The 26163-nt window shown below is 37.5% G+C and overlaps 1 protein-coding gene across 1 annotated transcript in view; it reads right to left on the reverse strand.

Annotated features, from left to right (window-relative positions):
* Positions 1–2783: 2783 nt before the first annotated feature.
* The window catches only part of LOC107710880 (neurexophilin-1-like), a 28561-nt gene continuing 5181 nt past the window's right edge, over positions 2784–26163 (reverse strand). The window contains exon 2 of the mRNA XM_016515742.1: positions 2784–3664. Coding sequence (XP_016371228.1) covers positions 2867–3664 — 798 coding nt within the window. The 3' untranslated portion in view covers positions 2784–2866. The remainder of the gene's footprint in view (positions 3665–26163) is intronic.

Genomic DNA, 26163 nt, shown 5'->3' on the forward strand with positions numbered 1-26163 from the left:
GTGACACAAAATGAAGTTGAACGATTGAAAGAATACGAACAAAATAGAACCAATAAAAGTTGAGCAATTGCACCATTATGTGAGTGTGTGTGCACTTGTGTGCAGCCAGTAGTGTAGTTAAACTGCAGGAGATTAGGAAACTCAGTCCAGACCAGCACCTGAGGGAGAAGAGAGCAGAGAGCTGTGAGCCCCAGCACTCAGTTCATCAGCAGGGCAGACGGGGCATGCTGCACTGGGCAAAAGCCTGGAGCACTGACAGAGGTGTTTTATTTTCATGTGTCTGACTGAGAATTAGACTGAGGCAAATTTGACATGACCAGACTGGCCAAACATTTCGACATGGTTTAGGAAGCAACAGAGACAGATCAAAGCATCACAGTGTGGATCAAACGTTCAGTTACACAGATCAGACACAGACCTGTTATAGCAGTCACAGGTGACTCTTCTTCTACCTTCTTTAGCAATTACAGGGTACAAAATGAACACTGAGATGGAATCGCTACATGGATTAAGTCGGATTGTAAGAATGATAGTCAGATATAAGTGATGTAAAATCAAACCATCTACTAAGCTGAATGGCGATAATGACTTTTCATCATCATACATTAAACTGTGATGTCTAAAGTTTTTGTTCAACCTCATGTGTGGGTTTTTTTTTTTTTTTTTTTTTTTTGCTGTTTTACCAAGAGATGGAAACCAGCTTATATATGATACTACAAGTTTCCAGATGACCTGCTGGTGATATTGTCAGGTAATTTTGCATTTGTCATTAGAGTAAGGACCATACACACAATAACAGTGGTACACAGGCTATTGTCAAGGTATTCTGCAGCTTTGCCTGTATGTAAAACAATACATTTCAGATTAGAGGGAGATAAGCAGTATGTGTTTAAAAACATGGATAAACTGATCTATCCAGCAGGATATTTCCGTCTTCATAACTCTAAATTGCATGGAAACCCACAGGGATGTATTCACCGTACTGAATTTAACTTCAGGCAAAGAGTTTTTTTTCCTTTGTGGGCTCATAAAAAGCCCCCCCCCAACTCTCTCGGTGAGACGACACTTTGATGTTCCATATTGTGCTTTTATGTTACTCTATTTAGCATCCTGAGTTTGTTTTTCAATCTTTTTCTGTGATTCTCTCCTCTTCCCCTCCCCTATATTCATTCTGTCCCTTTCTCATCTGTTTGTTCCCGGTCCATCTCCTGCTCAATTTCTCATGTTGTGCATCACCCCCCACCGCCTATCCTCACTCATTCTCCTCTTCATTCTGTCATGTACACCTGCTCCTCACTGCAGACGTCATAACTCCCACTGCTGTCTTTTACCTTCCATCCTTCCTCTCTGTCTTTCCTCTTCCATCATTTCTCCCCTGACGACTTAAGTTCACCTGGCCTGTTTTCACTCTGTCTTGATTTGTCCGGTAACATAAAAGGTCTGCCCATGTTTTATCTAAATCCACTTGAATTTTACATAACTGATTTTCCTTCACAATAAACAGTGTCTTCATTGAAGGTCAGCTTGAATGTCGTTCATCTAATGTGGTAATTTTACATCCAGAGAAGTCCTTGGCCAGGTAAATCTCAGAATGTAATGCAAGCTCTCCCAGTGTAGTATGATTAAATTATGCAAAATTAACAATAATATTTCTCTTTTTTTTCTCAATGATAAACCGGCTGACTGTAAGGGAATGTTCAAACAAGGACGAAGCAATCATGCATTCAGCAGAACAGTTATCACAGCACAAAGTCAGGAATCCTGACCAAACAAAACATCTTTTCTGCTCTTCCCTAACTGTCAGAATAATAGAGAGATCGGGCTCAATGCAGACTCAACATCTCTTTTTCGGTGCTGTATTTTTAATTAAAGTGCTTTCTGTCCTGCTTTCGTTCTTTCTCATTGATATTAGGGAGTGGAGGCTTTTATCTTTTTGTGAAATCTGGTAATTTTGCTCTTAGACTTTTGCATTCTGCACTTACAGTACTGGCTTTCTTTTTAGTCTTCTTTTTGTGTCATCCTTTACTGTTTTTGTGTTTAATATACAGAGGTGAAAAAAGTGTCAAGTGAGGCATGCTGTGTTAATTTTGTGTGTTAGTTTGTGTTAGCTGTGTTTGTTTTTGGAAAAACAAGCTACAATCTTAAAAGTAAAGGTTCAAAAGGGGGTTTGTAGCAATGCCATAGATCCACAGTTTTTGGTTCCCCAAAGAACCTTTCAGTGATTTGTTCTTAAAGTTTTTTTTTCTTTAATAATTTAAAGAACCTTTTTCCACTCTAAAGAGCCATTTGTGCAATGGAAATGTTCCTTGTTTATTAAAGAACCACTGATGCCATGGAACCACAGATGCTTAAAAAAAGAACCATTATTTTTTAAGAGTGTACACCAAATCAGCAACCTCTTCCACCTCTGCATAACAGCCTGCGGTGACCATTATATTTTCTTGTTCCCATGTGTTAATTAGAAGAACACTGGGCACTGATGAGCGCAGCCAAACAGGGACACAGACTGATGTAGTGGACACTCCCACCCTGAGCACCTGGGCCTGACCATTTGGCTTTGCATATTTATGTTTTTGCAGGTCACATTTGCCAGGTTGCTTAAGAGGTTCTTTAAGACATCAACTGCAGCACATCGAATACTGTACATTCACCTTTTAGAGAACCACCTTTGATGTTCAGGTCATGAGGGGGTGTTCCATATCAGCTCAATGATAAGTTTCTGAAGAGTCTTTAGATAAGGACTTCTGTGTCCTTTAAAAAACCCTCCCAAATAAGCATTGCACATTCATCGTCACATCCGTAATAGAACTGTTCCTACCTCCCCCCAACCAGCCCTCCATGCCCCAGTCCATTGCGCCACGAAGCTCTAGCCTGAGGGTAGGTAGGGCATCTCGTTGTGGTAATTATAGTCTGGGCAGACCTTCTGCACCAGTCGGTAGTCTGTGCTGTAGAAGGAAATGTAGATACAAATGACCTTAAAGGGTTTGGAGCAGATCCAGGACACATGGCTTTGTGTCTGCTCCTGGAAGCAGGTCTTGGAGGGGTCATAGTTGCAGAGCGAGGTGCGTTTGCTGCGGTCCACCTTCTCATAGTCTACGCGACAGTTGAAGATCTTTGAGTCTTTAGGGTAGACCACGCTCTGGCGCTCCAAGTCAAACTCCACTGCCTTCACTGGAGGTACCAGGCTCACTGAGATGTTCCCCTGACCGGTGGAATTGTGACGGAAGTAGACACTGAAGGTGCCATTCCCGTGATCCACTATCTTACCCGTGATAAGCAGGTTGAGGCGCACCGTCTTGATGTTGGAGTAGAAGTCGCCCCAGCCGAACATCTTCTTAAATTTGCCAGTTTTGACGATTGGTGGGCGGCGCTTGACACGTGAGTTCCCCGATGCATCCGTGTCTGATTTGAGGAGATCACTGCCCAGCATTTCCCAAAATTCCTGTTTGGAAAAGGGCACCGGCGAACGATAGGGCAACTCCATTGTGGAAGTGTTGGTGGCACGGCCGCGGCTGTGCATCACCCAGCGACTCAGGGGTGAAATCGAACCCTGAGATCCCAGAACCCCCAGAGTTTCGGAGGAGTCTGCTGAGGAGGAGGACTTTGACGTAGACGAGGGGAAGGAAGAAGATGACGAGTGGGTATCTTCCTGTCCTAGAGCCAGCTGGAGGAAAGAAAACAGGAGCAAGAGTGAGCCGTTAAGTGAAAGTATAATAGAGAAGATGAAAAATGTGACATTTAAAGAGAGAGGAGGTTATGCAGACAGGAATTTGAATAGGATTTAGATTTGCATTTCCTAAAGGAAATACTGGTGTTTGCACGGCAGCAAAAGAATAGTGAATAGTGTATGTAGGCTTAGGTTTTAGACTTCGTTTCTGCATAATTTTGATGTTGTCGTGATGTTCAGCATCTGCCTTGTTTTCTGTTGACGGTGTTTGAGAATCATCACGTAACGTGTCTGTTGTGCTTATTTTGGAGATGTGAGAATGGAAATATGAATCAATCAAATGTCCAAAAAAATGCAAAGAAAGAGAACTTGCAATTCAGTAAGCCAATAATGCAATAAAGTCATTTCTGTCTGACTTTTTGAATGGATTCAAATACATTTAAAATCTCAGACAGCAATGATGTTGTTGTTGTTATTTGCATACTGAATTGCAAAGGGAGACTTCTGAACATGAATTTAAAAAAATTTAATTTATACATTTTTTTTTTTATAAAAGCCAAAAATGCGCCAAAGGCTAAAATCTACACAACAAAGTTTGAATGGAGTCAAATTATTAAATTCTGTTAAATGGTTCAAGCTGAATTGATTGCAGAAAATTATCGAGAAGATGAAGAAAAATTGCATGTTTGAGGAATATCAGTAAAGGTCTGCCTTGTAAACACTGTAATAAAAAGAAGTGGAATATTAATGCTCAGTGCTCGCCTTGCAATACAGCATAATTTAAAGAACTGGATTGAAAGTAGAAAAAATAACAGATAATAGGGAAAACATCCTTAGCACTAGAATCAACATTCACCCACAGCAAAGCATCAATGACACCTCACTAAATTGTCCAGGTCACATTAGACTGCCGTCAACAGGAATTAATCTCTGTGGTCTGACCTGTACTCTACATTCACTGGTTCACGATATTGCTTTAGATATTGTGTGGGAATTATTTGATCCTTTTTTATGGCTTATCTTTTTTTTACAGGAGATCTCTAGGACTCCCAGAGCTAGTTTGACTAAGAGAGATTGTGAGATTTGAACTCTTTCATTCTCAAGAAACACAAACTTTTATTCAAATTAACATTAATTAATGAATTTTAATGTAGTTTAACATTAAGGACCTGCTAGACATGAACAGACACAGAAAACATACGAGAGAGAGAGAGGCTGAATGGAGGTAGTGCAGAAAGCATGTATGATGCTGTTAGATAAAATAGTGTGTGTTTGTTTCATTGTTTGTATATAGAGAGCTGTGGAGGTGGATGAGATGCCTCACTACGTGGGCTCATGGATGGGTGAAGAGCCCCAGAGTGGGTGTAACTGGTAATTACTAAATGGTAATGATCACCTCATATACAGATAATCCAACAAGAGCTCTCATACCTTGGATCAAACTGTTGGATGTGACTCTTCACAGGTTTGTGTGTGTGTGTTGCAGTGTCAGAGAACAATGATGCTTTGATGTATTGTTTATTATCTGATGAGCTCTAAATTCAGTTTGGTCTGTTTTTCTGAGCCATGGGCCTGAGCTGCATTGTATCCGCACTGTCAGGTTCAAAGCTGAAACTCCCCCAAAAGACACATTCAATTCTAGGAAACAGTCTTATGCGGTACAGAAGCTCTCTGACTTCGCCAGAGACAGAACTCACTTCCAGGTTTATGGAGTGCAGAGACCTTGCGAGTTGTGGTGACATGAACTACAACCGAGAAAATTAATTCCCACTTTCAATGGTGTCCATGTCAACTGATGCCATCTCACACTACCTATAGTCATGTGACCTCTTTTCTTCACCTCCGTCTGTTCCAGGGCATAAAAATATAACTGAGACTTGCCTCTGGAGTGTGAAGTGTCTCTGAAACTGAGGTAGGTTCAAAGAGAGGACACAGATTTAGTTCGTTTTTTTTTTTTTCTAAGGTGAATTTGTTTTGTAGTGTTGACAAGTTGGATTCATTTTAGCAAACCAAATTTGTTTAGATGATGAATTTCAGTTGATGAAAAATTATTCATATATTTAACTGTCATTACTTGCTTTGCATGCTTTTTTGCAGTGAAAAAGGTAGAGTTAAGTGCCAAATGACAAATAAATTAGCATTTATGTTTTTGAATAAGTTACATAAATTGTTTGAAGTGTTGTTTATGGTTCCACCAGGGTATACTGCAAAAATCCATAAAAAATAGGGCACAATGTGCTGTGTTGATATAAAGGACTTTTAGATATTGATTTTTCCACTTGTGTTTACTTCTATTTTAAATTACGCATTGGATTGTGTTGTTCTTTAGGATTATGGTTAGGGAAATGTCTGTAAACTTGCCCTGGCAGAAAATTACCAGTACCTTTTTTTCCAACCATTTTTTTTCTTACAGTTTGTTGACACTGTTTTACTCCTATATAAAATTTTTCTTTCACTGTCAATGCAAACATTTAGCAAATCGGTTCATCTCGAACTACTTCAAAAGAATAATTTGCTTGCTAATTGGAAATGTCTAGTTTTGTAATGATTAACCAACTATAATGCTCATCCACATTTATTCTTCATTGCTCGCAAGACTTTATGGACATTAAAGTATCAAAAATCCTTAGGAGACATAAAGATGAATGAGAATACTGATATATAGTAAGAGTGTAGAGCTGTAAAACTGTTGTGGGTAGCATATCTGGTTTGGTGTGATGATTGAACTTTGATGTGAAATGTTCATATTGAAATGTGTGGCTTTTAATTGCATTCTTTTGGCAAATCTGAGCACAGTTTGAGACATTGTTGAGATCCCTAGATAAATTACTGGTGTGTTTTTCTCAGGACTAAAATTGCATTACTATTATACCCCAGAATTATTCTTGTTGTCTACTAAACCCAATTGAGATATTAAAGAGATGTGTGATTTTTCTTTTGTATGGGTAGGTGTATGATGGCGGTTTTTAAATGTAGAGTGTGAAAAGGAAAATCATAGAAAGAAAGAAAAGAGAATATGGTAGTGCCTTAAGAGACCTTATTTGAAACCTGCCTTTATTTCTCAGCAGGTTGGACTTAGTATATTCCAACCAAAATATATGCCAGTCCACCCTCAGAATAAATGTAAGCAGTCATAGTCAGTGTTTGAGGATTCTGCCTATCTTTGTGTGTGTGTGTGTGTGTGTGTGTGTGAGAGAGAGAGATCCCTGCCAGACTATATAACCATGTATATTCAGACAGTGTCTAAGTGTATGCTGTGTGTGTGTGTATATGAGTCTGTTCTCAATGTCAGGACAGGCCTGATCCACTGAACTTAAGGATCTCTCTCCTCCATAATGCATGCTGCCATGTCTCAACCCCGATCCTTCAGCCCACTCTGATGCTTCACACCCATCTCATCTCGTCTTATGCAGGCTTATTCTGACTTAATCAGGCTTACTCATGCCTGATACTCATTTTACTTTACTCTAAGTGCCTATCTCCAATCTTGATAAGGCAGACTCTATTTTATACAGTACGGATTAGCACAACATGCTCTGGCTAATTCAGTCTACCGTTGTCGTGCTCGTTTTTCTCCGGGCTCTCAGTCACTTTGCTTGGATCTTGTGTGGACTTCTTTGTGTCTCTATAAAAGAATGCGTGGATTAATAACTGGCCTTGACGAGCATACAATGCCTCTTCAGACTGAATAATTCTACATTAGCTCCGTTGCAGATCTGCTAATCTGCTCAGCAGCTATGCAGAGCGGGTCCTGCATGAATGTCATGCCGGCTAATTGGGAGTATAATATTAAATTGCATTATTCTGCTTAGAAATGCCTGTCTTGACGAGCCTATCTATAAATGCACATATTGTCGGCTGAGACTCATACCGGGATTAGTATGGGCTAAAAGTTTTGTCAAATTCTACCAAAACTTTATGAAAGATTTTATTTTATTTTATCCCAATTACCCTCTTAGGGTTTATTTTGTTTTTATTTAATTTAATGACCAGCTAACTGTACATTATCCCATGTTGTCAGTCTGAATTAAGGGTTTTATGGTATTGATTGTGGATAGCACTGACATATGTGTGACTGCAGTGTGATGAGTCTGTTACAGTCTATTTTGCAGCCTCCAGTTAATTTCAGATCTGTTTGTAAGAATTTCTTGAAAACACTCTTTTCTTTTTATATCTAGTATTGGGTTAAAAACAACTACTGCTTATAAATGGCTCTCACACACACAGACACGCACGCTCTTTGCTGTGTCCCCTGTGCTGAATGATGCAATGTTGTTTTCACCAACTAAAAGCTTTGTTCTTCATCCCATCATCCTCTGAGGAGTAAACACTCTAGTCTGGATACACTATTCTGATCAGTCAAGTGTTGTCACTTTCTTCCAGAAAGCAGAAGTAATTCCATAATGTCCAGTAAGAGCAATTAATCAATCAGTCAGGTCCCAGTTCTTCTTCTCAATGCATCCTTTTCTTTTTCAGTGTTTTTTTTTTCACTTGTTCTGCTAAAACCACCTTCAAAAAATGGCACACAGGAGGCTCTGCAAGTAAATCCCATTTCTTCCATATCTCCCCGGAGAAGCATCTTGGCCCCAGATTAATAATGAACAAAAATAAAAATCAGATAGACATATTGATTTTAATCTATTCAGACTTCACTCTCATTTTCTTTCTCTATCTTTTTTCCTCACAGAAGAGAGGATGAATGTGAAGCGGGTTCAAGAGAGGAGGGGTGAGGAGGACCAACCGCACCATTACCCCCTGTTCCTATAACCTGATCTCAATTTCAATTTCAATCTTCATCTGTCTCTCTCTCTTTCTCTGTGTCTGTCCTTTACTCCCCATATGTTGGGAAATGGTTGACTTCGCATATTGATCTGTGGCCAGTTTTCTCCAACAGGCTTGCTAGCCTTGACCTCATCAAGAGCAAGTGGAAAGCTGAACAAGACAGAAAGATTAAGATTTTAGAAATGTCACAATGTTTGGTAAAGTAAAATAGGAACAATTAATTACTTCTTATCACTTCATTCACTTTCCTTGTTTTAAAAGCTGTAACTTTGCTAATAATAGCAATTTTGATGGCTGATAAATTTACTTATTCTCAATCTTACCGTATTTGCAGTACACAATGCCAAGTTTAGAAGACTATATTAGTACACATGCTAGAGCAGAAAAATCAAATGCAAAAAAGATAAGAAAGAGAATTCTGCTTTTTTGAGGGTGGTTAATACTGCACAAAAAAAAAGTTATTAGCTGTTGAGTGAAGAGGCAGGTATTAAAAGACATTCCGGGGCCTAAAACAGAGACTTCCTTGTTCATTTTTGGTCAAGGAAACTTCATTTCAAGGGTTCTGTTGACAAATTTCCAACCGTAAATAAATAACAAAGAAGGGAACTGTAGGGAATTGACAGGATATTATAATCCACACTATATATTAACTAACAAAAGGAAAGCATCTCTGAATGCTTTCCATTAATATCCATGCGAAATTAAGGACATGATTCATCTAATATCACTGTAATTTTCTGCACCTCTTGACAGGGATGTTCCTCTGCCTTTCATTAATAAGATCTGTAACTACATCAACCATTTCCTCTCCCTGCAGACTTAATGTGGTTTTGACTTCATTCGCTTCCTTATACCATTTAAAGTAAATGGTGCAAGGCAGCTGAGCCATTCTAAACACTGCGGGTGGAATAACACAGTATGTTTTTTGCCAGATGAAACACTCATGGGAGGGGAAGACCGCAGCTGGAGGCGTTGGTAGCATACGCAGGACTGAAAGTGTAACGGCTGTCTAGACTGTCCAGCTCTCTATACACTCAACTTTCATGTGGATTACGGTGGGTTGAGAAAGAAGAAAAGGCTAGATGTGATAAACAGAGGCGGGGAAAGACAAGACAATAAGGAAGAAAAATAGCTGTGCGGTGAGGCTCAATTAGGGGAGAGAGATTCTCTTTAATATAACAATGTGTGGTAAAAGCACACTGGGTTGAGCGCAGTAAATCCCATTATTTCAAAGAGTATTCATTTGTATGAGTTCGTTATGCACCAGTGACTTGTTTATGGTATCCCAAGTAAATTTGGACTTTAATGAGTATGTGGCTATGATAGTTGCTTTGAGCTGCAGAACTTGTTTTCTAAGAACTCAAAACCTCTACAGTTACGCACAAGAACTAAAAGCACATACATTTAAACACCAAAATAAATGTTAACATACTTAATCTATAATGAGCACTGATGCCAGGAATAGAGAAGAGTTAAAACAGAATAGCTTGAGCCTGGCAGTTAGTGAACGTTCTTCAACGTGAAAAAAAGGCATACTGTATATTTACATCTGTTTATCATACAAAGTGATTGTGTTGCTTCATGCTACTGTATTGTTACTACACTGTAAAAAAATATTAACTAAAGATTATTGGAGTATATCTTACAAGAGAATAGTATTTCAGTCTTTATACTTAAAAAAAAAATCACATTTAATTCAATGTGTTAGTTGCCAATTCTTTATAATTATTTGTAAAATTCACAATTAAGTCAAAATTGTTTCTACACCTTTTTTTTCTTCAGTATATATGTCAATGTGGACAAAACAGCTGAAACATTCTTTAAAATGTCTTTTTTTGTGTGTTTCACAGGTGTAAGAAGGGTAAACAAGTTTGAAACAACAGGAGGGTGAGTAACTGCTGACAGGGTTTTCAACTGCTTAGGTGCTACATTACTTCTTATCACTTCATTCACTTTCCTTGTTTTAAAAGCTGTAACTTTGCTAATAATAGCAATTTTGATGGCTGATAAATTTACTTATTCTCAATCTTACCGTATTTGCAGTACACAATGCCAAGTTTAGAAGACTATATTAGTACACATGCTAGAGCAGAAAAATCAAATGCAAAAAAGACAAGAAAGAGAATTCTGCTTTTTTGAGGGTGGTTAATACTGCACAAAAAAAAAGTTCTTAGCTGTTGAGTGAAGAGGCAGGTATTAAAAGACATTCCGGGGCCTAAAACAGAGACTTCCTTGTTCATTTTTGGTCAAGGAAACTTCATTTCAAGGGTTCTGTTGACAAATTTCCAACCGTAAATAAATAACAAAGAAGGGAACTGTAGGGAATTGACAGGATATTATAATCCACACTATATATTAACTAACAAAAGGAAAGCATCTCTGAATGCTTTCCATTAATATCCATGCGAAATTAAGGACATGATTCATCTAATATCACTGTAATTTTCTGCACCTCTTGACAGGGATGTTCCTCTGCCTTTCATTAATAAGATCTGTAACTACATCAACCATTTCCTCTCCCTGCAGACTTAATGTGGTTTTGACTTCATTCGCTTCCTTATACCATTTAAAGTAAATGGTGCAAGGCAGCTGAGCCATTCTAAACACTGCGGGTGGAATAACACAGTATGTTTTTTGCCAGATGAAACACTCATGGGAGGGGAAGACCGCAGCTGGAGGCGTTGGTAGCATACGCAGGACTGAAAGTGTAACGGCTGTCTAGACTGTCCAGCTCTCTATACACTCAACTTTCATGTGGATTACGGTGGGTTGAGAAAGAAGAAAAGGCTAGATGTGATAAACAGAGGCGGGGAAAGACAAGACAATAAGGAAGAAAAATAGCTGTGCGGTGAGGCTCAATTAGGGGAGAGAGATTCTCTTTAATATAACAATGTGTGGTAAAAGCACACTGGGTTGAGCGCAGTAAATCCCATTATTTCAAAGAGTATTCATTTGTATGAGTTCGTTATGCACCAGTGACTTGTTTATGGTATCCCAAGTAAATTTGGACTTTAATGAGTATGTGGCTATGATAGTTGCTTTGAGCTGCAGAACTTGTTTTCTAAGAACTCAAAACCTCTACAGTTACGCACAAGAACTAAAAGCACATACATTTAAACACCAAAATAAATGTTAACATACTTAATCTATAATGAGCACTGATGCCAGGAATAGAGAAGAGTTAAAACAGAATAGCTTGAGCCTGGCAGTTAGTGAACGTTCTTCAACGTGAAAAAAAGGCATACTGTATATTTACATCTGTTTATCATACAAAGTGATTGTGTTGCTTCATGCTACTGTATTGTTACTACACTGTAAAAAAATATTAACTAAAGATTATTGGAGTATATCTTACAAGAGAATAGTATTTCAGTCTTTATACTTAAAAAAAAAATCACATTTAATTCAATGTGTTAGTTGCCAATTCTTTATAATTATTTGTAAAATTCACAATTAAGTCAAAATTGTTTCTACACCTTTTTTTTCTTCAGTATATATGTCAATGTGGACAAAACAGCTGAAACATTCTTTAAAATGTCTTTTTTTGTGTGTTTCACAGGTGTAAGAAGGGTAAACAAGTTTGAAACAACAGGAGGGTGAGTAAATGATGACAGGGTTTTCAACTGTTTAGGTGCTACAACACATTTAGCTTTGGTGCACATGTGGGCAGAGAGAGTTTGAGTCCAGCTTACATCATGCCCTTTCAATTTTTTCTTAATTTTTTCTTTAGTATTACTGTGGATTAAATATGACAAAAAGACAGAACTATAACAGAAATGTGAAATCTAAAACTCGTTGATTAAAGCAGAAGCTGGGAAGAAAAACAGTCACAGTTCATGCTCAGGGACCAAAACATAAATAGTTTTAATAGTTTTAACAGTAAATAGGCCTAGAGACAGTAATCAGAATGAGAAGGCTGTTATAGACTGTGTAATGGGGCATTCACTGTGAATTTATCGCTGGGAGTCGCCAAATGGCTGTATTGTTTGTCATGTGCTTTCTTACTGTTGGATGGGCTTATGCTATTAGTGGACTGCAAAACTGGCCATAGCTTTTAAAAATTTGATCACAAATGCAATCTTTTCTCAGTAAAATATGATGTATAACAAGGGGTAAGATGCACTATATTGACAAAAGTACTGGGACACCTAACCATTACACCAACAGGGGATTCTCTTGAAGCATGGCAGCTGGTTTGAGCTGGTTTAAGCTGGTCCTTAGTTGGTCATGAGCTGGTTTAAGCTGGTCCTAAGCTGATTATGAGCTAGTCCTAAACAGGAGCTAGTTGCTCAACCAGCTTCGGACCAGTACATGCGACCAGCTTAACACATCATGCGCCTCAGCACACAGTGAGCATTCTCTGTGACTGTATGTGGTCTTCAGCTTCGTAGCTGCTGCTGTTCCTAAACGCTTCAACTTTCCAATAATACCACTTACAGTTGACCATGGAATATCTAGCAGGGATGAAATGTCATAAATTGACTTTTTTTTTTTTTCACAAATGTCTGTAAATGCAGACTGCATGGCTAGGTGCTTGTAATGCTGGGTGCTGGGGTGTGGTTGATTGGTGGTTAAAGTAATGCCCAAAGTAGCGCAATGACCATATCCCAAATATCAAAACTCAAAATATGTCATTTCCATACCTAAAATACATATTTTACATTTACAGTCACTGTTATGCATATTGATCATAAACACAGCTAAAAAGCTTCCTACCAGTGGCCATCCTTCACAAAACTTAACATCTAGCACAGTTTTATCACAGAATGCAAAATGTTCCAATACAAGCATTTCAGTCAAATGTAATTTATGCAACATTTCAAACTGGGAAAATCAACCCATGGTAACAGTTTAAAAGTAGCCCAATTCCATCGAAAAAAAAAACAAAAAACAAAAAAACTTGGACTTGACAACCCTGCATCCAACACGAGCTGCAGGAGTCAGATTTTACTGATCACGGGGTTGAGAGGAGAGATGACTGACAGATCATGCTGGAGGATTTGCTGCTCAACAGATCCTGAGCTCATTGACAAATATCTGATGTTCTTTTACACAGAACGCACATGATCGCGAAAATCGAAGTGAAAGTGAACAGCAAGCGCTCATTCAAAAGAGATTTAAATACTCTGCATATTGATGGCAGCTCCCTGATGCGCGAAAATTATATGCAATATTAGAATGTTTGCGGGAGCGGGCGGGACTGGACACAAAAATCAAGGGAGCGGGCGATAATGGTCAGAAATTCAGCGGGAGTGAGATAAAAAAAAAACAGTCCCTCGCAGGGCTCTAAAACAAAAACGCACACAATGAATGGCGACTGTAGAAAGCAAAAGCCAAATCCCGGATATTTTGGGCGATTTAGAAATCCTGGCTGGACGCAAATTCTTAGGTCTGAAAAGAGGATGTGTCCGGGAAAAAGAGGATGTATGGTCACCCTAATAATGCATGAATGAAACTCACTTAAAGTGAGTGAATTAAACTCTGTGTGTTTATTAATGGGTCAGGGTTTGGCTGGTCAGCATGGTTCAATTAGCCTCTGCTGGTACATTCTGTAACTACACCATATTGTTTCTTTTTTGCTGTTAGCGATGTAAGCATCTCGCCAGTCTGTGTGTTTAAGGAGACCTAATGGATGATTAGCAGGGTAATAAAACAAAAAAGGACAAGAGCACCGCTTTAGGCAGCAGATGGCAAATAGCTGAGCAGAAGAAGGAAAAAAGAATGAAAGAAGGAACTTAGCAACTGAGTCATAGTGCTAAAGGTTGCATAAGGAGACATGGACGGGAGGGAAGAGAAGTAATGAGTGAATGCGAGAGCTTCTTTGGAGATGAGCCCACGTGGGCTTTGAGATTTGAAAAGATCTGCTATAATGTTGACAAGTGCAGAGACAGATCAGGACAGGTAACACCTCAGAATCTTATTACACAGAACAAATCCAAACACAGAGGCCAGTAGTGCAGGACGTGATGTGTGTAACATCAAAAGAGGAAAAGATTAGACTCCACAAATTTTTTACTTTTTTCATATATGCATTTGGCAGACGCTTTTATCCAAAACAACTTAAATTGCATTTAAAGTATACATTATTTTATTTTTTAATCAGTTCATGCTTACCCTGGGAATCAAACCCATGACCTGGATGTCGTGAGCCTCATGCTCTGCTGTTTGAGCTATAGGAATGCTATATCATAATTTAAGTTTTGTGGCTATTAGTCTATGTCTATTAACGGTAAGGTCATCTATGTGCTACAGCGAAAATTAACTAGCTGTAAATTACTGTAAAAGAATGAACGATTCGATTTGTCCCACCCCAACTTTCTGCTTCAATAGAAAATACATCAGGAAAGAAAAATGCACCTGTCAAGCAATTTTATGGGGCCTTTAATGGTACACACTGTATGAATAATCAAAAAAACTAAGCCAGTTGGCTGAAACTGGGTTGTGTTTTTGCCGTCTGGTGTGTATCGTGTGAGTCAGTCAGAATGGGGGCGGGGGGTCATTGTGGTAATTGTGACTGATTTAGAGTTATTGACAACAAGCCTTAGGTGCTTCTCCAGGCGACAGAAAGAGAAGATGGTTTTTATGGTTTCATGCTTTGGAAGCAGGGATTAACCAAAAAGATGATTGGTATACAAGAGTATTGCACATTACAGTGTTCAAAAGTTTGTGCTCGATAAGATTTTTTGAATATTTTGAAATAAATCTCTTATGCTCACCAAGGCTGCATTTATTTGATTAAAAATACAGCAAAAACAGTAATATTCTAAAATATTATTACAGTTTAAAACAGCTGTTATGTATTTACAGCTCCAGAGGCAATCTACTGTAGTGTATTTTAAAATTTAATTTATTCCTGATGACAAAGCTGAATGAATATTTGGTGATATTTTGGTGCTCATTTCTCTTTATTATCAATGTTGAATACAGTTGTGCTTTTGTGAAAAGCATGATACATTTTTTGAAATGGAAATCTTTTGTAACAATGGAAAAATCTTCACTGTCACTTATAATAAATTGAACATATCCTTGCTCAAGTCATTTTCCGGTCCCTTACCCCTCTAGCTTTCCTTTCCTATCAATGTCCTCTGATAAAAAGTGGATGAATCTCTTTGTTGTATTTCCCATTTGTAAGTCACTCTGGATAAAAGCAACTGTTAAATTAGTAAATGTACAACAAATGCAAATTGGAAAAAAGGTCAACCAAAAATAATATTATAAAGAAAAAGCAATGCAATTGCAAATAGTGTACTCTATTTTTTTACTGCACAGTTTGCACATCAGAAAATGTGTATACTGTACACATACTCAAAGACAGTATAGTGTGGCTTTTCGAACATAGCCAGAGGGAGCGAAAAAGTGGAGAGAAGGTGGGATGAGCTGGAGGTACAGCATCTCCGATAATGAATAAGGCATCTGGAGAGCAGGCAGATGACATTCAAAGCCAGAATGAGACAGACAAGTGTAGAAGAGAGAGTGGGAGCTGGGAGAAAGAGAACAATGCAGGCAGTTTAGAGAAGAGTAGGGAGATGACCGGTGTGGGCCTGTCAGTTTCAGAGGCAATAAAAGGCGTGCGCACGTTTTGCGTACGTTCGTTCTATGAATCACACGTACGCACTTTGAGAAATGATCGTAAAATCAAATTTAGGATTCTTTCTACGCAGTATTTTATAAATGAGGCCCCTGGAGAGCAGGCAGACGACATTCAAAGCCAGAATGAGACAGACAAGTGTAGTAGAGAGAGTGGGAGCTGGGAGAAAGAGAACAATGCAGGCAGTTTAGAGAAGAGTAGGGAGATGACCGGTGTGGGCCTGTCAGTTTCAGAGGCAATAAACAGGCATTTAAAGAGATAGGTTCACAGTTTCTCCCCAGCCAATTAAAAACAGACTGGCACAACATTCTACCTGAGTCTCTTAAAGGGACAGCTACAGTGCTCTACCGAGGCCAATTAAAAGACGACAACACCAATTTTACTCAGCAGAGCTCAAGTGACTGCATCTGGGAATATATCACTGATTCTGCTGATTTATCCGTAGGAGAATCTGCAAATGTTTTCAGTGCCATGAGGATCTGTATTCCATGGGCTCTTGTCTGAAAAGGTTGAATAACGGCTTTCATAATCGCTTTACAATTGAGTAATGGGGTTTACTGTAGCTTTCTAATTGAATATGTCACAGACTAGGGTGTCATAAATGGAAGAAAAAAAAAGTCAGATCAGCCATGAATCAAAAAATTGTGTGCAAAATGCAGAAAATAACGTAGGCTACCTAACTTTTGGTTTTTGGTTAAACAGTTTCAAACAGTTTTTAATTAAATGTGTATACTTATTTTTATATTGTTATGAAAAATTATTGTTTGAGAGGAAAAAAGCCCGAGCATATACAGGTGCATCTCAATAAATTAGAATGTCGTGGAAAAGTTCATTTATTTCAGTAATTCAACTCAAATTGTGAAACTCGTGTATTAAATAAATTCAATGCACACAGACTGAAGTAGTTGACTTGTCGTCTTTGAAGTGAATTTTTCAATATGGATTTAAATAAGCTCCTATCAGAGGTAGGATTGCAGTCTGCTGTGGGTAACCTTTTAAAACAGCAACCTTATGGCCTCAGAGGGCTGAAATATTCCATAACGAGTGTGTGAGAGTGTGTAGCCAGCTCTGGCCCTTTGAATCACATCTCCCCTGGTAATAGTAGAACAGACAGATACACTATTACAGAGTTTCAGACTGATAGCACTGGAGAAAGAGGTACATGTTTTTGCCTAGTCGTTTAAAGAAACAGGCACTGCAATTAATGTAAACCTTCCTGAAGGGAACAGCATGTGTCCACTGACTGAAATTTCGTTCTGAAACAAAGAATATGGCAGTTTGTTCCGATGTCCTATAAAGGAGTAGCTTTGCAACTTTTGTTATATACTTTTTTCAGGAGGCAACATGGAATCGAGGTTTACTGTAGAAATGTCTCCTGTCTTACAGAGCACAATATACCAGAGTGTGTTATATTTCTCCTAATATAACCAGTGCTGATGAAGAATAATACTGACCAGTAATTTCATAGCTTTCTTTTATGAAATTACTGGTCCTACATTTTAATATCATTACCTGCAAAAATTAGTAACCTCATCACATTTTTATGCTTTTTGTGGAAGAAGTCTCAACAAGGTAATTACTGTCAGTTTTGATCAGTTTAATTTGTGACTGTATTATTATTATTTTATTATTAAAAATATAAATTTAAAAAAATGTTTTTGCAACTTTTGAATGGTAGTGTATTTAAAATTACAACACTTATTCATCTAAGTTTGTTTAACATACTATTTTAGTAAAGAAAAATGTGTTATTGTATATAAAAATTTGCGTTAATAAATGAAGTAACGCATATTAACATTATTGTAGTCTTACTATTTTGCCATATTGTGCCAAACTGACAGTTTCTGGAAATTGTGTTTTTCTAGATGTCCTCTATTTAATACCTCTATTTACTGTGTGTTTAAAAAAATAAAGATCCCTATTCCAGTGCATTTCTGTCAACCAGATAGAGCAAGTAACACCAGCCACTGCATATGAATCCTAGAAAGAAATATATTGACAAGTAAGGCTCATGCTCTTTACAAATCTCCAAAGAGGAAGGTAGAAAATGAATCAACTGACAAGTATATGTCAATAAGTCTGACAATATGTCTTTAATTTGGTGCTATGATTCAGATGATAACCTCCTCTGAGCATCTGAGTCTCAAGGTACTACACACACACACACAGACAGAGTGTTATGTCCCAGTGGAAACACTGCACTGTTAACCTGAGTGTCAAATTAAGTTGGAATATTATGCTGAAAACAACATGTATGAGATGAGATTTTCATTTTCTAAATCACTCCATATAATTGAGGGAGATGATGGGAAGCAGAACTGTCTCTCAATAAGTGCTGTGCGCTCCTGTGTTTCCTCAGGCTGTTGGATTGAAATCTCCATCTCTAATATGACATCAATTTTTAATTAAAGGCCCCAGATCCCACTCAGATTCCTGAGTGTTCACCGACACATTTATTTCTCTCAATCTCTGCAACAGACCTCATCTGCTCACGCTGGGAGATTTCTCCTTCTCTTACATGATTAAAATCTGAAAACGGCTCTGCCCTTAGAACTAATTATTCCACACCAAGACAAGAGGCGCAAGGGAGAAAGAGAACACAAAGGTGAGAGAAAGGTAATTTCACAAGAAACAAGCCATTTGACTCTTAATGAATAATTTATGCCAGCTTCAATGGGGTCACAAGAGCCCAATAAGCAGAACCTTACGCCCACCCACGACCTCAGCCCCGGCTACTGGACAAACATCAGTCTCTTCCTTCCTTCTCCTCACCTTTGTCTCTGTGCCCCTTTTGGCCATGGGCCGTCCTACTTGAACTGACCATCTGAAATGATTTGGATGGGTTCAGTTCATGCTTGTGCACCGAGGACTAATTCAGTATTCACAGTGAGATGGCGGTGCCTGAATTGGCTATCAAATTTTTGCATTATGCCGTATTGACAGAGAAAACGTGTGTATGGGTGCAAATCAGCACAATCTGGTCTGTGATAGGTGAGGCAGGTATAGATGGGCTCGGGAAGAGTGAGGTGGGCTGGGAATGGAGAAAGAGGGTGTGTTAGCACAGCCATAATTGTTCATAAAAGTTCTTTGATTAGGAGGCCGTTAGTGGGTTGCGACACTTTTTGATTGGGTTGTGAACAGCAAAACAATGCTAAATGAAAAAAATGTAATGAAACATTCTGTTGTTTTGTAACCAGAAACTTAGCAGCACAAATACAAAATGGTACCTAGAGTACAGTTCAAGTTTGATGTCAGTAAGTTTTTTTTTTTTTTTAATAATACTTGAATTGAACAAAGGTGATAAAAAAAAAAACAATAAAACATCCTGAAAAAATGTGTCATGGTTTCCACAAAAATATGAAGCAGCACAACTGATTTCAACTGTGAGAATAATAAGAACTGTTGAACAACAAATCAGGATATTAGAATGATTTCTGAAGGATCATGTGACACTGAAGACTGGAGCAATGGTTGCTGAAAATTCAGCTTTGCCGTCACAGGAATAAATTACATTTTAAAATATATTCAAACAGAAAGCACTTATTTTAAATTGTAATAACATTTCACAATATTACTGTTTTTACTGTTTTATTTGATCAAATGAATACAGTCTTGGTGAGCGTAAGAAATGTCCTTCAAAAACATTTAAAAACATTTGAATGGTAGTGTATAATTAACTTTTAAAAGGGAGGGAAAAACACTTTCTATATCTTTTGTTTTTGATGCCAAAGGTTGTGCATCCACAGAAAACAGAAAACCATGAACAAAACTAAAAAAGAAAGAAAATATTGTCTATATATAATATGTGTACACTTGCAGTGAGAAAAAAAAAACAGACAACATTGCATTTTGAGCTATTAATTATCATCTGCTGAGAGCATGAAAACAATCAAAACTGTAAAAAATTATGTATAAATTGTCATATTTAGTCTATGTTATGTTAATTTTGCATGTTGTTGGGTCTGTTCTCTCTGATTCCTGAAGCAAAGCCAGTTGAGAGGCACTGTTCATTGTACCTACAAAAACTGTAAAAAATTATGTATAAATTGTCATATTTAGTCTGTTATGTTAATTTTGCATGTTGTTGGGTCTGTTCTCTCTGATTCCTGAAGCAAAGCCAGTTGAGAGGCACTGTTCATTGTAATTTCAACTGTGAGAATAATAAGAACTGTTTCTTGAACAACAAATCAGGATATTAGAATGATTTCTGAAGGATCATGTGACACTGAAGACTGGAGCAATGGTTGCTGAAAATTCAGCTTTGCCGTCACAGGAATAAATTACATTTTAAAATATATTCAAACAGAAAGCACTTATTTTAAATTGTAATAACATTTCACAATATTACTGTTTTTACTGTTTTATTATGTTAATTTTGCATGTTGTTGGGTCTGTTCTCTCTGATTCCTGAAGCAAAGCCAGTTGAGAGGCACTGTTCATTGTACCTACAAACATTTTGTCCCAGGCCCTATGAATTTTAGCGACGGCCCTGTGAGTTAAGTAAGGTGAAGGCTGGGTGATAAAGGGTGACACTGTAAGATCCAACAAGGCTATGTGTGGCAGCGGTGCAAGTCTAATGGGAGAGGTTTGATTCTATGTCATCGACACAAACACCATCCTAAGCTACATCTGTTCTCTTTACCTTCCTCCATGGCTGAGAGCACAGCTGATGCCCAAAGTAATGGGATTCTCCATAGCACTATAGGACAGGCTCTAACAGGCAGTTTAGATCTCATGTATTTGACCCCATTTGCACTTGATAGGATCATTCATGGAACGCACTGAGAATCAGAAAGGGAGAGAGAGACACAGAGAGCAGGAGAAAAAGAAGGGTGGGGAATGAAATTGTTAAACTGACTCCTTTGATAAATTCTCTAGTAAGAAAAGTCATGTCTGGTATTAAGGGATGACTCTTGGAGTGATTCCATTTCAAAGGTTAAGTATCGTGAACATGATCATTTTAGTGCAGTTACACCAATGTTTTACATAATTCAGGAAAGCCTGAGGAACACCAACCACTTTCATGTTCTCCACATCTAATAGCAAAAATCAAGGCTGAATTTAAAGTTTTTTATTTCCCCACTACAGTATGTTTGTTCAAAATGATAGATTTTTAAGCAATTTCTGATTGGAAAAAAAAAGTAATTTTTGTGTACATATTTTTTTTTTTTTGCAATTATTTCAGCCATCAGTATAAATTGCTTTCTAGACATCAGCCAATGAAAAGCCCAATACTAATCTTGATATTTTCAAACAGTCTTTGTTAGCAGCCTCAGAGCTAATCCTTGAATTGACAGCTCACTTGGTAATTAAGGATTTTAGATTTCAAGAATTAAAATTAAAGTGGACACCATGGAGGAACAATAAGAAAACAATATAGCCGTTTTCATCCAGCCTTGAAGGCTTCACCAGCAGATGCCTATGTTACACCCTCATGATGTCTGCAGATGCCTTTGTCACACCCTGATGAGGTCACTGCAATGCTCTGCTAGTACTGTCTACTCTCACAGATGGTGACAGATGTCCATGCTTCAAATAAACTGGATGCAGCACTGCGTCCATGAAGAAACTCACCTTTGCCCCTCTCTACAAGTCTGTTTCTGATTGGGGAAACTATTTGAAGTGTAAAACCTCCTCAGACACAAACAAATCTGTCCTGCTTTCCAAGTCAGTTCATTTCTTTTAGATGAAATCTGATTGTTCTGTGTATTGACTAAAGTCCACGATGGAGGTAAACCTTTTGAATCAGCAATACCGTTAAAAGACAGAAAATGGTAAAAAAGAATAAAATAAATTACTTATCTTTCTTCATGCATGTAAATGCAAATAAATAAAGACTTAACACGTTTTATAAACTGTGTCAAGTTCATGTAGTTGAACACAATGCTTTTACAGCATTTATTAATCTTCGTTAACGGTAATTTTGTACATGTAAAATATATTTTTAATATTAAAAGTTGTATACATTAATACTAGTTATCACATTTTGTACTAACTTTAACACTGAACAAAATTGAATAAATTAACATTTAATTTAAATATAATATATAATTTAACAAATTTCATAAAGAAAATTAATAAATGCTGCAAAATTATTCATTGTGAGTTGATAATATTCATATAATTACAGTCCACATAATTCATAATGCACAAACCAATGTTAATGTAAAGAACATTATATAGTGTTATTGAAATGATGAATATCTGTATGTGTGCTGACACTTTTATTGTCTTACTCTACCTGTCATACAAGTGATATTTCTGTCTGGTTATGTTTGAGGAAACACATCAGATAGAAATTGTGAACTGTACATGATTGTGATGTCAGTGATTTTAAAATGCTAGCTGTTTCAAGCAGATGGTTCTCTTTCAGGCCAGAAACATATTTGAGTACATGAAAAGACTGGGCATGACGCTTCATGACGCTTCTTCCCACACAAAATTTCAGGTGTCACTGCATTTCAAAACAGTAAAATTCATAATACAATACAAGTACATGTTACCTCTCAGCTTTGTTGCAATGGCCATAAATCAGGCGTTACCATAAACTACCTGTTATTTCTACAGGCAGTTTGCTATGTCAGGTCACCTACTGTCAAGATATAACTGTCTGCCTGAACAACACATCTGGTTTAATGTCACAGACTTGACATGACAAAGGTGACTCTGTCGCCCCCTTGAGTACTGATGTTTTTTTTTTTTGTCTTTTATTTTAACCACCACAGTAACCCAAGGGCACATGCACTTGCAATGCATTGTCTGTGTTGTGTGTTTCTGGCTCAGGTCATAGCCCTAATTACAATGAAGAGAGACCACTGCAAAATCCACTTATTGCCTTTTATGCTTAGTGAAATGCAAGCATGCTCACTACCGTAGAGTTAGTTTCAATTAAGCAGTGCTTCAATATTAATATAATGGCATTTACCTTAATATAATTGGATGTTAAGAGTTGGGCCTAATAATCTATGCATAGAAGCTGTGCTATTTTAGCTGCCCTGTGCTTTTCTCCAGCTTATCTTCAATTGGGAAATCCTGCAATGTTAATGATGCCCATTTCTGGGAAGGAGGCGGTTGGGAAACCTACAGTACATGGGCTCCTCCAGGGGTCAGCCAGTCTGTGCTAATGCATAAAATCCTCAGTGTTTAACATTCGGGACACAGGTAGACCGCAGTGTTTAAACTGCCCTTTGGTAATGTGCTTTGTCTGTCTTGTTTTTCTGAGTGACTAACATGCCCTCTTACTGTCTCAAGATGAACTGTGGGTCAGTCTAGGGGAGAGTTTCAGAGTTTACTTGTACAGTAAATCTGACCAGACAAGGCAGCAGACCGTGAGGGACAGAGGAGGTGAGTAGTTGAACTGGTGAGTCATATAATATTTGACTGTTTATGGCATGCAAACAGATTTTTTAAGAGCTTAAAATCAAGCAATACTGTTTAAGTGACACAGTCATACTCAAAACACTCTCCTGAATGGCTTCGGGTCTATTCTATTATGGTTTTTTTCACGATTTAGTTTAAGAAGTATGACTGCCCAATCAGAAACGTCTCTCTCAGTGCATCTGAAAACACAAACAACCTTCATCAATATCGATCACTTGTACTTAAAGAAAAGTGTGTGAATTTTTTTTTTTGTGCTCTCAAACACATGCATAGACTTTGTCAAACAGTATTTTTTTTTTTTTTATAATTTCTATGTATGCCAGAACCAAAGTTTACTGCACACGCCCAGACAGATGGACTGGAGTTGTCTGATTTTATCGGTGTCTAGTGTATTTTCCGTCATGACTTTGTAGAAAGTGGACTGCCTGCTCTGAAAAAATTACATCTTGTAACTGTATTAATTTCATAATGAGTTCATAATGAGAATGATGCTGGGCCAATATCATCAGCATAAACACGTTTAACACGGTAATTGCCTGTAATAAGCTTTTGACTGCATGATTGTTCTGTGGAGAAATCACTTAATCAGGAGAGAAAGAGGGTGAAAAAGATGACCATTGAATATGTGACTATCTAAAGAATTGGCTGCAATAATGTGTGAGCATGTACTTTTTTATTTTATGTCAAATTATTTTATTGTATTAGTTTATATTGTTGTGTCGTCTTTTATATTGTTAACATTTTATATTGTTAATATTTTGTATTGTTTATATTGGGTTTCTAATTGTTTTATATTGTGTTAACTGATGTGTGCAGTATAGATTTGCTCAGCGTACGTTCAGCTGCAGCAAAACACTCCCTATCTGAGTTCTTATTCCTGTTGTTTATGCACATAATTTGTTATTTATGGTAATGACAACCTCATTCTACATTCAAATTCAGTCTCGAAAAAATCTGTTTACAGTGACATTTCCATTAAAGTCACGATGTGATCACGATGTGATGGAAATAGCAACAGATCTTTACTTCCATATGGTAATGTACACAATCGAAAGAGAAAAAAATGTAGGGCATGACCGTGAGGGACAGAGGAGGTGAGTAGTTGAACTGGTGAGTCATATAATATTTGACTGTTTATGGCATGCAAACAGATTTTTTAAGAGCTTAAAATCAAGCAATACTGTTTAAGTGACAGTCATACTCAAAACACTCTCCTGAATGGCTTCGGGTCTATTCTATTATGTTTTTTTCACGATTTAGTTTAAGAAGTATGACTGCCCAATCAGAAACGTCTCTCTCAGTGCATCTGAAAACACAAACAACTTTCATCAATATCGATCACTTGTACTTAAAGAAAAGTGTGTGAATTTTTTTTTTTGTGCTCTCAAACACATGCATAGACTTTGTCAAACAGTATTTTTTTTTTTTTTATAATTTCTATGTATGCCAGAACCAAAGTTTACTGCACACGCCCAGACAGATGGACTGGAGTTGTCTGATTTTATCGGTGTCTAGTGTATTTTCCGTCATGACTTTGTAGAAAGTGGACTGCCTGCTCTGAAAAAATTACATCTTGTAACTGTATTAATTTCATAATGAGTTCATAATGAGAATGATGCTGGGCCAATATCATCAGCATAAACACGTTTAACACGGTAATTGCCTGTAATAAGCTTTTGACTGCATGATTGTTCTGTGGAGAAATCACTTAATCAGGAGAGAAAGAGGGTGAAAAAGATGACCATTGAATATGTGACTATCTAAAGAATTGGCTGCAATAATGTGTGAGCATGTACTTTTTTATTTTATGTCAAATTATTTTATTGTATTAGTTTATATTGTTGTGTCGTCTTTTATATTGTTAACATTTTATATTGTTAATATTTTGTATTGTTTATATTGGGTTTCTAATTGTTTTATATTGTGTTAACTGATGTGTGCAGTATAGATTTGCTCAGCGTACGTTCAGCTGCAGCAAAACACTCCCTATCTGAGTTCTTATTCCTGTTGTTTATGCACATAATTTGTTATTTATGGTAATGACAACCTCATTCTACATTCAAATTCAGTCTCGAAAAAATCTGTTTACAGTGACATTTCCATTAAAGTCACGATGTGATCACGATGTGATGGAAATAGCAACAGATCTTTACTTCCATATGGTAATGTACACAATCGAAAGAGAAAAAAATGTAGGGCATGGACTTTGTTTCAGTCTATCAGTTGTTGATTGGATGGAGGCAGATTTGAATGCGCGCTTGCAGTTGATTGTAAAAAAGGGGCGGGGTTTAAGATGACTAAATATTTGGAGAAATCAAACATACTGTGGAAGAGAGGAGTCTGTTGTTTCACTTCTTGCAAGACTGAGTTGAAACACACACACACACAGGTTTGTTTTTGTGAAAAGTGGGGACATCCCATAGGCGTAATGGTTTTTCTACTGTACAGACCGTATATTCTATTGCCCTAATAGAATATACGGTCCCTAACCCTACCCCTAAACCTACCCCTCACAGGAAACTTTGTGCTATTTCAGATTTTCAATACACTCCATTCTGTGTGATTTATAAGCGTTTTGAAAAGTGAGGACATGGGGTAATGTCCTGAAAAGTCATACCCTTGTCATTATACCTATGTCATAACCTTGTCATTATACAAATGTATGTCCTCATTTGTCACAAAAACGCACACACACACACACACACACACACACACACACACACACACAGACACAGACACAGACACA

Source organism: Sinocyclocheilus rhinocerous, unplaced genomic scaffold (assembly GCF_001515625.1).
Source record: "Sinocyclocheilus rhinocerous isolate Xijiao unplaced genomic scaffold, SAMN03320098_v1.1 scaffold1709, whole genome shotgun sequence".
In the NCBI taxonomy this organism is placed as follows: domain Eukaryota; kingdom Metazoa; phylum Chordata; class Actinopteri; order Cypriniformes; family Cyprinidae; genus Sinocyclocheilus; species Sinocyclocheilus rhinocerous.